The sequence below is a fragment of the Pocillopora verrucosa genome, chromosome 4 (genome assembly GCF_036669915.1).
Source record: "Pocillopora verrucosa isolate sample1 chromosome 4, ASM3666991v2, whole genome shotgun sequence".
Lineage (NCBI taxonomy): Eukaryota > Metazoa > Cnidaria > Anthozoa > Scleractinia > Pocilloporidae > Pocillopora > Pocillopora verrucosa.
Genome location: NC_089315.1, coordinates 9,629,488 through 9,641,664, shown reverse-complemented (window position 1 = coordinate 9,641,664; position 12,177 = coordinate 9,629,488). Strand labels below are relative to the sequence as shown.

General features: G+C 37.8%; 1 protein-coding gene across 2 annotated transcripts; it reads right to left on the bottom strand.

The window, feature by feature from the left end:
• Window positions 1-2,513: 2,513 nt before the first annotated feature.
• LOC131774657 (uncharacterized) lies at window positions 2,514-11,332 on the bottom strand. Of its 2 annotated transcripts, none has more exons than XM_059090714.2 (7): window positions 10,961-11,332; window positions 9,916-10,637; window positions 7,075-7,336; window positions 6,367-6,479; window positions 5,441-5,653; window positions 4,829-5,076; window positions 2,514-4,261 (listed from the first exon to the last, which is right to left on the bottom strand). In XM_059090714.2, exons 2-7 carry the CDS (start codon window positions 10,417-10,419, stop codon window positions 3,526-3,528), a joined length of 2,076 nt encoding a protein of 691 aa, XP_058946697.2. In that variant the 5' UTR covers window positions 10,420-10,637; window positions 10,961-11,332; the 3' UTR covers window positions 2,514-3,525. The 2 variants fall into 2 exon arrangements, with proteins under 2 accessions (XP_058946697.2, XP_058946696.2); XM_059090713.2 differs by having other exon boundaries at window positions 9,916-10,589.
• Window positions 11,333-12,177: the final 845 nt, after the last annotated feature.

The window sequence follows — 12,177 nt, the reverse complement described above, 5'->3', positions numbered from 1 at the left end:
AGGAATGCCTAGCAATTGCCAAACAAAACAAAGACCTCAGATGGAATTCATTTCTTGAAGTGCAGAGCAGAACCAATAAGAGCTCACAGACAATAGGACAGTTTGATAAGGTGTTTGATACAGAAGTTGAAACGAAGTCTAGTGGCTGAACAAGAAAGATAGAAAAAGACGCTGAAAGTTACCTATTTATTTCTTTTTACTATGAGAAAAAAATATAGAGAAATCAATTATATTGAAAACGCAGCGTTATTCAGGTTTTGAATCATGTGTCAGTGTTCCAAAAATCTGATCAGGTCACCAGCCTTGACCTTAGTAAATAGTATTTTACTTTTGATGTTTTTTATGAATCAGAATATGTTTTATGTTCTGCAGAGCCTGCAGGCAGGTTAGTGAGATCCGCTCTTTGTCAAGAACAGTGTGTTATTATTTAGAATGTAAAACAACTTTTACACTTGTAAATGCCAGAAACATTCGTGTGTGACGAGATCGGATATCAGTTGTTTAAAGTGATGACACTTCTTTGCTCTTAGTTGGAAGTGAGCGTTAGCAGGATGAGAAATTTTGATCGAAAACCTGAAAAGGCGATGTTGTGTTCTTATTTGTTACGCTTGTGGTATCAGATCATTTTAGATGGGTGTTTTTTTGTTGTTGTTGTTGTTACTGAATGGCGCACAACACTAGAGAGATTGACCGCTGCAAAAACAGATACAGAGTTCACAGAGGAAAAAATGGGACATGGACGTGAACTTTTTTTTTTTCTGTGCAATGTACCTGCTCCGAACCGTTTCTCAAAAAGATTATAAGTGTGACTACCGTATTTATTCGCCTATAAGCCGATCTCGGCTATAAGCCGAGACCCTAAACTTTTTCATGTCAGCAGCTGTTGCATTGAAATAAAAAATAAACACAAAACATTCGGCTATAAGCCGAAACCTAATAATTGCAAAGTACTCCACGCGTGTCGTTAACTGAGATGAATTAACATAAACCGAAAACAAAAGGAGCTTCCCTCTCGGGAAACATGCAACCAAAAAGTAGGTTATGAATAAACATAGATCATTCTAGATCGCTAGAGATTACGATCAGCTGATATCTGTCAGATCGTGTTGCAATGTTTACACAAACCGTGGGAATGACCGCTTCTGATTGGCCAGTTTTTCATGTTGTCAAATTTCGAATCTTGTTAAGCACCCGTAAATTTTTTTTGGCGAAAATACTCGGCTATAAGCCGAACCCCCTACCTTGGCGAGAATTTACCTGTTCTCAGTTTAATTTGTTGGAAAAATCGCTCGGCTTATAGGCGAATAAATACGGTAGTTATTATTGCTGACTTTGTAAATACCTATAAAATGATAATTGTATAAACCGGTTCGATTTAAAGAGATTGTTTTTTATTAATGCTTTTTATTAAAGAAATTTTTTGAGGTGACTTGGTTTCACTGCTTTTTTTTTATCCAACGCCTTGAGAAAGGCAGAAATGAGACTAATCAGAGGATTGTGGATGTCGCTGAGACCTGAAGGGAGAGCAAGCAGAGGACGACAGACAGGACAACTCAAATGTAAGGGTGCTAACTGACTAGTTGGTCCATCCTGACTAGTTGGACCATCCTTTCCGAAATGTCCATGATATATTGTATACATGTTACTTTTGAACGTGAGCGCTGATCACATTTTTTAAGCTACGTAGTAGTTCAGTATTTTGAAGGGGCGGACGTCGTGTTATCGCTATGAGGTGGTATTTTCAGCATGTTACTGGGAAAATAAATCGTTTTGTAATCGAAAGGTCGTCCTAAGCTGACGTCTTCAACTTCTGGAAACAAAACGAACTAACCCTGTCCAATGGGCAGTGAAAGTCAGTTTTCACTCTTCTGCCGTATGAACCACCCGCGAAACACGAAGAGGATTAACCCTTCCATTATGAAGATCTCAGTAGTAATACTCCTCAATGTCTCACATACAATTCTTATTATGTTAGTTTGAAGAAATTAGTATTCGGGATAACCTTAAAAATCCTCAAGTTGATATTTTTATTTATTCTCAATATTGCATCGATGACGCAAGCAAAAATTATGTCTTGGTCCGTAAAGGAAGTTAAGGGTTGAAAGAAACCAATATTCCATACAGTGAATCAAAATAATCTCCAATCCATCTGGCTTAAACAACACACGAGAAAGTACAACCACACGCATAAACTCACAAGGAGTTTACTTTCGATTTCTGTTCGCACCGGAAACATCAAGTTGTTCCCTTGCGGCTAAAGCTGCCAAATGCCAGGTGCCTAATGGTTCAACTGAGCATGGAGTTCTCGTAACTTTTTCCAAAGCAGCTAGCATCGGTATGATAGGCGGCTGTGCCGTAAGTCGTGACCCAAACACAAGAGCCTGCACTCAGGCTACACAGACAGCGGTGAACCGGGGGTCTCACAGGCGGCGAAAGACCATAGATAACCGGTGGCTTTTATTTTTATCCCCTGCAACTGAGTCAGAAACTTTCTAAACCTCGTGGCGGCCATTCTGATCGCTTTATTTCCAAAATTGTACTAAAATAATTGTCTAATTCGTAAGTAAAGACCCACTGAGCTTTTTCATCACCACCAGTTACTATAAAGTTCCTTTCAAAGAATATTATTTTTTATTTCGTTACACATCATAATTTTTTGTTCAGCAACTACAAAATTAATTTCTGGCTACCCTTCTGTAAAACTTTTATCTCAAAAATATTCCTCTCAAATTTCCCAATTTACCCCCCAAAAAATCTGTATAGACCAGAGATATGATTCTCTTAACAAATATCACTTTCATTTATGATTTTATCAGATCGAGCCAAAAAACTTAACACTTCAACAGGTACAACAATTTAAATGAATGAAAATGAATTTAAAAACAATATTCACATAACTTTTTCATTGATGGTAGATTAAACTAAAAATTGATGTAATTTTACACGAACCACTGGCAGATGTTTACGGACAGCTTTGAATGGAGCGAAGCCACAATGTAAAAACAAATATGTAATGATCAAACCGAGACTAAACTTCTATGTTACACATACAGAAATAGGGTATTTCCGAGTTTCAAAAGCCCTCACTTTCAAAACGAGGCTAAGTGCAAAATCTTTCTTGAGAAAATGACTTTCATTTGTTTAGGAGTAAGAAATGATTTTCTGGTAAAGGGCATCGCACTTATCCGGGCCTTAAAGCATAGGCATGAGGCATCTCGCAAATAGCTTATTGAATCAAGCGATGTACATTATTGTTCATAGAAAAAAAAACCCACTATATACTCATTTTCCTAGTCCAAAGATACAAATGTAATAGTATAGAAGAAAAACTCGACTTTTTCATCAACATAATTTAGCCGACCCTGACAGTTTTAGTATAAATATAAAAATTAATTCAGTTTAAATAATTTGCATAAAATAATTTCCTGTACTTTCAAGCTTACTCAACCGACTCCCATATTTTTCCCTCAACTCCCATAATGGTCCTTTTTAATCGCAATTTGTTTTTCTTTCCCCTATCATTTTTTAATTCCCGAAAAAGGCTTCTTGGGCGAAAACCCCGACTAAAAAGGACAAAACTACAATAAAAGTGTAAATTCCGTTAAATGTTATTATTACTCCCCCGATTGAAAAACCCACAGTTGGCAGAATGCTTTCCAGGTATATAATGTACTTTTCGTAATTAAACTTCCTCTTTTTCTTTGTTTTTGTTCTCCACTGATGAAAAGTCTTCGCCATTCCAGTAAGAAAATTTGTCTTGGGAAGAGAATCCTTGTTTTCGTTCGTTCCACTAGCGTTTTCCTCTTGGCCAGGAACTTTTAACTGCTCGCCATCAGAGCTTCGCGTTGAAGTGGAAAAACTGGTTTGAAATTCAGAGGAAGTCGTGATAGCATCACCGGAAACGGAAGTTGTTTGGTTACCTTGACTTTCTGAAGACTGTGAGCCTTCTATGTCGATTCGCACCACATGCGTCCGGGGTACATCCTTTGAGACGTTTTCACTTGATGAACCTTGAACCACGTCCTGATGTAAAAATGATCTGTTCACTTTTTCGACGTCTGTCAATGCTGAATCGCTGTTTGATCTTTTCATCTTTCCGTAGGAGAACTCTTGAGCGGGAACGACATTTTGCGAGACTTGATCACAATCCGTGAGTAGTATCTCAGGGGTTTTACTGAGCGTTGTGCCATGGAAGGATCCTCTTTTGACCTTCGATGTCTTCTCATCAGCAGAGAAATGTAGAGATATTTCGCTGTTTTTCCTTGAGAAATAATATAAAAGCTGTATCAGATACAAGTCGCTTAAGCCCGTAGCTTTAACCCTTTCATTCCCAGATCTAGCTCGGAAATTCTCTTTTCTGTCTATCATACAATTATTGATGTTAGTTGGAGAATTTGGTAGTTGATATTTTTCTCTATTTTCATCCCTTGTCTTCTCGCTCTTGTATCGTTAATGTAAGGAGAAATTCTGTCTTAGTCACTTATGGGAGTTGAAAGGTTAAACAGAGCTATTTCAAACTGATTTTAGTAAAAAAAAATGAACCAAGAGGAATCTAAGACAGACACCCGTATCAAGTCTAGGAAACGGAGGCCAGAAGCAACTGAAAGCACTTTAAATCTCCCCTGTCCTAATCAAACACAGCTCCAGAAGTACACAATTAAATCAGTGTTGAAATAATATATAGATTTAGCCAAGCCTAAAAGCGGAGCTCGCATTTTTTTCCCCGCACGTCTCAAGGGCACAACGCCTTGCCCCGGCCAGAACAAGAACCTGGGTCGTCCGACTAGGAGCCAAGTGCACTGACCGCTGGACTACTGAGAAAGATTACCTCGAATTTGATCTTTTTGTTTCAGTTGGGACTGTAGTTTTGTTGGTATCGTCGCCCTTATAGCCTGGATTATTAACTCCAACAAAATCCTTCCCCTTTGTGGTAGATTGCTGTACTGGTTCCTTCTGTCCTAACCGTTTTATTGTAGAGCCCCATTTCTTCTTTAGGGAAGGAGAGGGAGACCTGGAGCGACCGTCAGAGTTGGTCTGATGCAGGTAGTCATGCGCAGAAGCCTCAAGTTCGTGTTCCTGTAGATTGGACCATTATCGTGGTTATTCAAAGGGTGTTCGTCATTTTCCTTATAGCATTTGTGATATTTATGTAATTCAGCAAAACAATAAATTCTTAATTTAGTTCAAGAAACTGATCCTAACACTACAGAAATAATGATAAATTGCGATCAGATTGTGTGTCGCGAAACTAAACTTAAAAATCACAACGACCAATAAAAGAAAAGGAAATCGTCGTTGTGAAAATCGAGATTTTGTTTCTGTTTGTTGTTGTTGTTGTTGTTTCTTTGATTGATTGAGTAAAATGAGAGTTCAAGTCTCAATTATGAACGTCTGAATCATTTACACTGAGCAACGTCAAGAGAAGAAAAAACCATCATACCTCAGGTATATCCACCCACGCATTCACCACCACTAACTTGTACCTCACGTAAGTCTTAGTAACCCAGGCCGCTCCGGTCAGAGGACAAACCACCCAGATGAGGGGAGCGATGGCGAACCACACGTAAATAGCAAAGCGTTTCAGGAATAAAAAGTTGTAAGCATTAAGAACGAAGGAAGCACTACAGGCGACCAAGAGAGTGGTAAGAACAACCTGTAAAATGAAAAGATATCAAATGGCTAAAGACTCGATGATGGAACTGAAAGGCCTCTTACATAAATGGCGAGCTAAGTGATGAATTTTATCTAAAAAGAAAGCTGTTGTGTGCTTACAGCAAAACAAGCAGTGTGTTTAATACGAACTCTTGAATTGCTACAGTTGGTTCGTTAAGAAAAGAAACTATTCTTATCTATTCGTCTGTGGAATTCCACCTTCAAGCGGTCATTATCCTAACGAGTTTACACTGAATATTGTTCTCGAAGAACTACTCCAGTAATAAAGAATATTGGTCCCCCTAATTTACAGTCAATGAATCGTAAAGATATTCTAGATAAATTAAATAGGCTTGTTGCTTAAGATATAAACACATCTGCTGCAAATAATTACCATAACTGAGATAAAGGCGACACAATGGAGACTAGAAATGCTAAGATGAAAAAGATGCCACATAGCGGAGCAAAGTTAAGATTTAAAATATTGCCATACAGCGGAGCTAAATGAGAAGTGCAGTACTATCAGTGCCATGTAATAAAGCATTAGTAATTTTCTGGCATAATAGCGTGCGGCATATTATTGGTACCTTGCATTAATCATTTGCCCTCTCACAGAACTTGGAATTATGATGAACAAGAAAAAGGTCGTCGTCTACCAACATACACAGCAAACTGTATTTCTTCAATGAATATTATTAAACAATGTTATCTTACCGTGCTCTTTTGACTCCCTTCACGGACAAATTTTGCTCTTGCAGAGAATAGATTGACAGCTTCAGGGAAAGCGATTTGAATTGGGTTTTCACGGAAAAGTTTACCCATACGATCTGTAAAAAAAATGAAAAAGACATCGAAAGTCGCATATCAGTTTTACTCAAAAGGCACCAAATGAACAGTAGCGTCTAAAAAACAGGTTAGTCAGAATTGTAGCTCAACAAAATCAATAATCGCCCTTTTCAGTTGGAATCCGTATTTTGTTCAGTCAATCGATTAACAGGACTACAATTAGAAATGGGTAGTTTGAAAAATAGAAGGAAAAAGGTGAAAGGAATGTTGAGATGATTCCTTTAAATATAGCTGATTTATGTTTGTCAGGAGTAAAGATATGTGTAGATACAGAAGAAATATATCCCAAGTTTCGTATATACTCTTCTTCTAAAATCCCTTAACTTTTAAGCAGAATGCATTGGGACACAATAACATCTTAAGAAAATCTTAATTGAGAACTACGTCCACACTGTAGGCGCGGAAGGATCCGGGGAGGGGTGTGGCTCGCTTGGCTCCTCTCTGGAACAGGGCAGCCGACTGACAGATTTCTTCATGCTCTTTATAGTTTAACAGCCAATACGTATTCTCTATCTCCCATCCCCCTTCTCATAAAAACCTGGATCCGCCCCTGCACTTTATACTGTTCTAACATACCATTGAATTCACGCATGGAGCTTTGAAGCATGAAGATTAAACTCATGTGAAACACGAGAATTAGGCAGAAGCCATAGAAGATGTGGAAAAGGCTCGTCGCTCTGAGGATGTTGAAGAGCACATCAATCCCTGTTGGTATTTTCATTCCTGTCTGATTAGAAAGCTTTGAAAAGCTCAATTTAAGGGCTCCATCGTATGCGTAACAACCAAACTGTCCCATGGCGGCTCCCATCGCAAACATAACCACAACAATTGGCATAAACTAAGGAGACAAACAAAGAACTGATTTGATGAATTTCTCAAAGACATTTGTCTCAAGCGTTGGACAAAGTCAAGCCTAAGTCGAACTCAAGCCCCGATCTGGTAAGCTAAGCCATATCAATGGTTTCAGATACGACAAGTGGACACTATCAAATTCACAAATAATGTAGTATCAAAAATTGCTAAACTTGTGGACTGCACTGAGTGATTCTGATATATTAGTAATATATCATGAATTCTCTTAGCAAGGTTCAGAAGTATTTGTAACAGCTACGATCGGGTCTTAGGAACCAAAATTTTCACTTAGTATTTCTTTAACCTGGATGAAATTTTTTTCCTTACAAAGTCAATAGCTTCAGGTCAAAGAAGGTACAAAGATGTATGTCTCTGATAGGAACAGAACTGGTCATTGTAATACTAGTTAGAGCTTGGGTAGATCAGTTTTCAAACTGGCGACAAAATGAAATGACTATCGCGCCTTGATGAGATTTCACAGCCAAGTACTCCTAATCAGAGTAGATACCACAAAAGATTTGTCTGACTTAAGAACCTATCATGGCTGACTCTACTTATTGCTTCCAAGAACAGATCCTTCTCCATCTCTCAACCTAAATCAGATGATTTTCTTGCCGAAAATAATCCTACAAATTGATAAGTGAGCAGCCCAAAGAGAAGAGACTGAAAATTTCCCACTGGATGTGAATCATTTTATCGGTAAAATGACAGTCTTCAAATTGCTGGTATGACATTAGACATAAAAATTGTTTCTATACTAACGTCTGAGGTATGTTACGGTATTGTAATTTGTTCATTCACCTTATACCCTTGAGTTTAGAAACTCGTTTGCAGGGATACATTCAGCCGGGCCAAGTTACAATTTGTTGGTTTTTGTGGAGGGGACAAAACTAGAAAAACAGGAAAAAAAGAACCGACAACCAACAACAAACTGAACCCAGATGGGAGGCCAGGTGTGGGAACCGAGCCCAGTCCACTGTGGTTAGAGGCGAGTTCTCTCACCGCAAGCAATGTTTTCAATTTAAAATTACATAATTTTTCCGCCGAACTATTAGCTGGCTACCGAAATTTTGAATCATACCAAATTTTATTTCGAGCCAAAACCGAGATAGTGAAAACACTCCTAAAACGATTTCAGATTTCTTCCAGTGGGAATTTGTTTATCTCTCTAGTAATCTGCATTTTTCTCGATTAAGTTCTATTTAGCTGTAAGATTCTGTGATGATTATTTAAATTAAAATTAAATTGTGTTAAATTAAAATTTTATAGAATTTAAAGGAAGTTACGTCAAATTTGCGTTATCAATGTCATCATTATCAATGTTCCCGTTTAGAAAAGTATCTTTGCCGTTTTATCTCCGAAGAAAAAATTTACGCTGCGAAAATAATACTTCTCAAACAAAACATTCGATTGACGTGAAAGGGCAATAAATAAATGATTGCTAATTGAGACAGCGGTAACCATAGTTACGTTTTAATATCGGCCCAATTACTCATTTGCATTTTTAATTAAAACCAAAGACGATTTGACCTCTCGTTTCATAAGTTTGGCACACACAGTTCACCTTGATACACGATTCTAAATAAAAGAACATGACACATGACATTGATGTTACTAGACTTAAAAACATAGAATAGGACTAATGCTCAAAAGAAAAACATTGATATTGATTTCAAGAAAAGTACAGGATCCTAACCTTGTGTCTATAAATGTAAAGAAATTCTGTAATCTAAAATTATCTTTGTTCTCACTTGAATTATGACCTTTCAAAGCTAATTCCTTATTACAAGACACTAGGGGTGATCCTTAATAATTGAAAATATTCATTAAGTGGGCTCTGTGGTATTTTAAGAATGATTTCTCATACAAAGCTGCGGGTGATCTTTGAAACTAAAATCAACAAAATATTGGCAACTGCGAGACATACCCGGATCATAAAATGTAACACAAGCGTCTTGTTGCTAAAATATTTCTTCAAGGCAAGCAATCACTTTTGCAGAACAACTTTAAGATCTCTATAATGAAAGTAACTAAAAAATCGAGCGACCTCTGACTTCACAATACAAAGAGGAACATAATTATACTAAAAGATTAATAGCTGTCAAAGAGCATTCATAATAGCCCATTAGCCTCGCATGCTTTCGAATGGGTCTCAGGTGGCGTCGAAATTATTTTATTACGAGAATTTTTTCCAGAACTCATCTACAGAAAAAATGAGTAACGTACTAAGGATTCTGTCAACATTTTAATGATTCGCAGGCCTGAGTTAAACAGCACTTTCCTTTTCTCGAAATCCAATACGAAGGAGCGTAATCTTGTCCAATCTTGTAACGGCGAGGAGAGTCCGATATAAATGAGAAATAAATTGTTTGGTAATGGCGGCGGTTTGGCAGGAAGAATGGAAAGCTTTAGGGGTCTGGTCACAAAATAAAATCTATCAGCTACACGCACGCCACGAAACATTAGACAACAGAAACGCGATGATGAGAAATCAAACCCATTTTTATGTCAAAATCTACAAACAGTAGGTGATTACGAAGGATGCGTCAATAGACACATACTCACCTTGAATATAAGGTAAACACGTCGTAGAGTTTTCGGGTAGTGTCCGTCTTTCTTGAGTTTTTTCACTCCTTTAATAAACCAAGGCACTGAATGTTTTATCATCGAGTAACAACAAGCCAGAAGTGTTACTAAGAACACTCCAATACAAGTCGCCCACGACACTTCAAAGACAAATACTGCTTCGTAAAAGTCTAGTCCAAAGTGAATAATAACATTCAAGGCCCAAATTATCAATCCTATCCATCCCTTGATGCGATTAAAAACCTTATTCGTGTCTCCAATTCCCGCTGATAGCAGGTACGTCCTTCGTTGAATGAGACCTATGTCGACGGAATAATCCTTCGCGTCAGCGACGGGTTCATGGATATCTAACGTTGAAGAATCTTTGCCTAGAGATGGTTGTTTAGTAGTTATGGCAGTGTTTCTTGCCGATCCGTTACGTACCAAAGCTCGCCAACGCGCTGTTGTTCCATTTGCAGCATTAGCTAATTCCACATCTGCCATTTGTAGTAAATTAACTCGCTAAACGGCCTTACAATGGATTCCACAGCGGTAAGGTTTTGATGGCTCGGTGTATTGGTTGGTTTGACATACGCTTCAAATAAACTGACTCATTTGATCAAATATTCCACTTTAGAAAGCCCAAGAGCGTTGTTTGTCGATCAAGGAGTTTTCTGTGAGGTGTTGATCATTCAAGATTAGCCTTTCAATTCGCGACACAGCTTAAAATACAGTATTGTAACATCAATTTGGTGAGTTTAAAATGCTAGTCGGGAGAAATTATATTCATACTACCAACGCATAAGTCGATTTCCGGTCTATGGATTCCCATTTTAGGGCACATTAGCGCATGAATTTTAATCTGTCTAAAGCAGGAACTCTGAAACATTATCTGCTTATCTGAAAATGTTCCATTTCGCGATAAATTTCTATTGAACACACTTCACACTGCAGCGCAATATCACGCAAATCACAACACATCAACACAGAAGTTTGTTCAGATACCGATCAAAACTGAAATCCAAACACTGAAATAATCACTAACCTCATCTAATTTAGATATGAGTGCCTTCAATGGCCCACAACAAGGAAGTTCTCTTCTGCTAACCAGATATTCAGCGCGTCATCGCATTTGAGGAGGTCAACTTCAAACTTGTCATCTGAGCGTAAAAATTTTTATGTAAAACAGACCGACCGAAAGTGACTTGATCCGCGTGAGCGGGCTTACGTAGTTACATTACACAATGATGATGAGCTGTTGTATTATCTGTGACCAACGAGCCAAAACAAATGATGGGGTTCCTTCTGTATAAATAATAAATCATGCAAACCGAAGAAAAATTGGTACTGCTTTCGAGAAAACGTTGACTCTTGCGCACTTCACTTTCAGTGGTGCAAATCTAAATTATTTTAACCCGCATTTGCGACTTGATGAATTTTCAGACACTTCCGAAGAAACAGCCGACCGCCTAATTTGGTTTTGTTGTTGACGTCAAAAGAAAATGTGGTTTATTATTTGTAAACTTGTTGATTGGCCGTCAATGCGGTCGCACTAATTTGGATTGCAAACTTCATTCATTTGATCCAATTCAATTCATCAATTCTTTCACCGTAGTGAACAAAAACATTTTCAAAGGGAACATAAACAATCGGACAACAAACAGAAAACAATCAATACAGAAAAATGCGAGACACACACGAAAAAATAATGGAATATTAAAAATTTATTCAGGATGTTGTACGTTTTTGAGAGTTTAAACCGTTCTTCATTTCTTATTCCAATACGGTTTGAAAATTCATTTTTTAAGTAAAAACTCAAATAAAACACTGTGATAACTGACCTCTGTTGAACGATATTTTCGAGTCACAGTTGATCGTGACCTTATCCAAAAACAACAGTCTTCTAAAATATATCGGCAGGTATCAGTGTTGTCAATCGTAGTTGTATTGACTTGGGAGTTCGTTGTCTGTATGTAAACATTTCATGTAGTCTAAGAGAACCGACGCAACTATGACGTCATATCCTTCCTTGCTCTTTGATGCGGATTGAGTGGAAACTTCAACTTTTTCGAAAAAGATTTTCCGGGAAAGAAAGAATTGATGAGTAATCGAGTGCGTCCCACATAAAGAAAACAACGAAATCACTGATCGAAGAAAGTAAAAGGAAAATTTGGTGTTGACATCAACTTTTCTAACCTTTCTTCTGAAGAGTGGTCGACACTGAAAGGTCTAAAAAACGCAGACATAGTTATTACAGCGGCC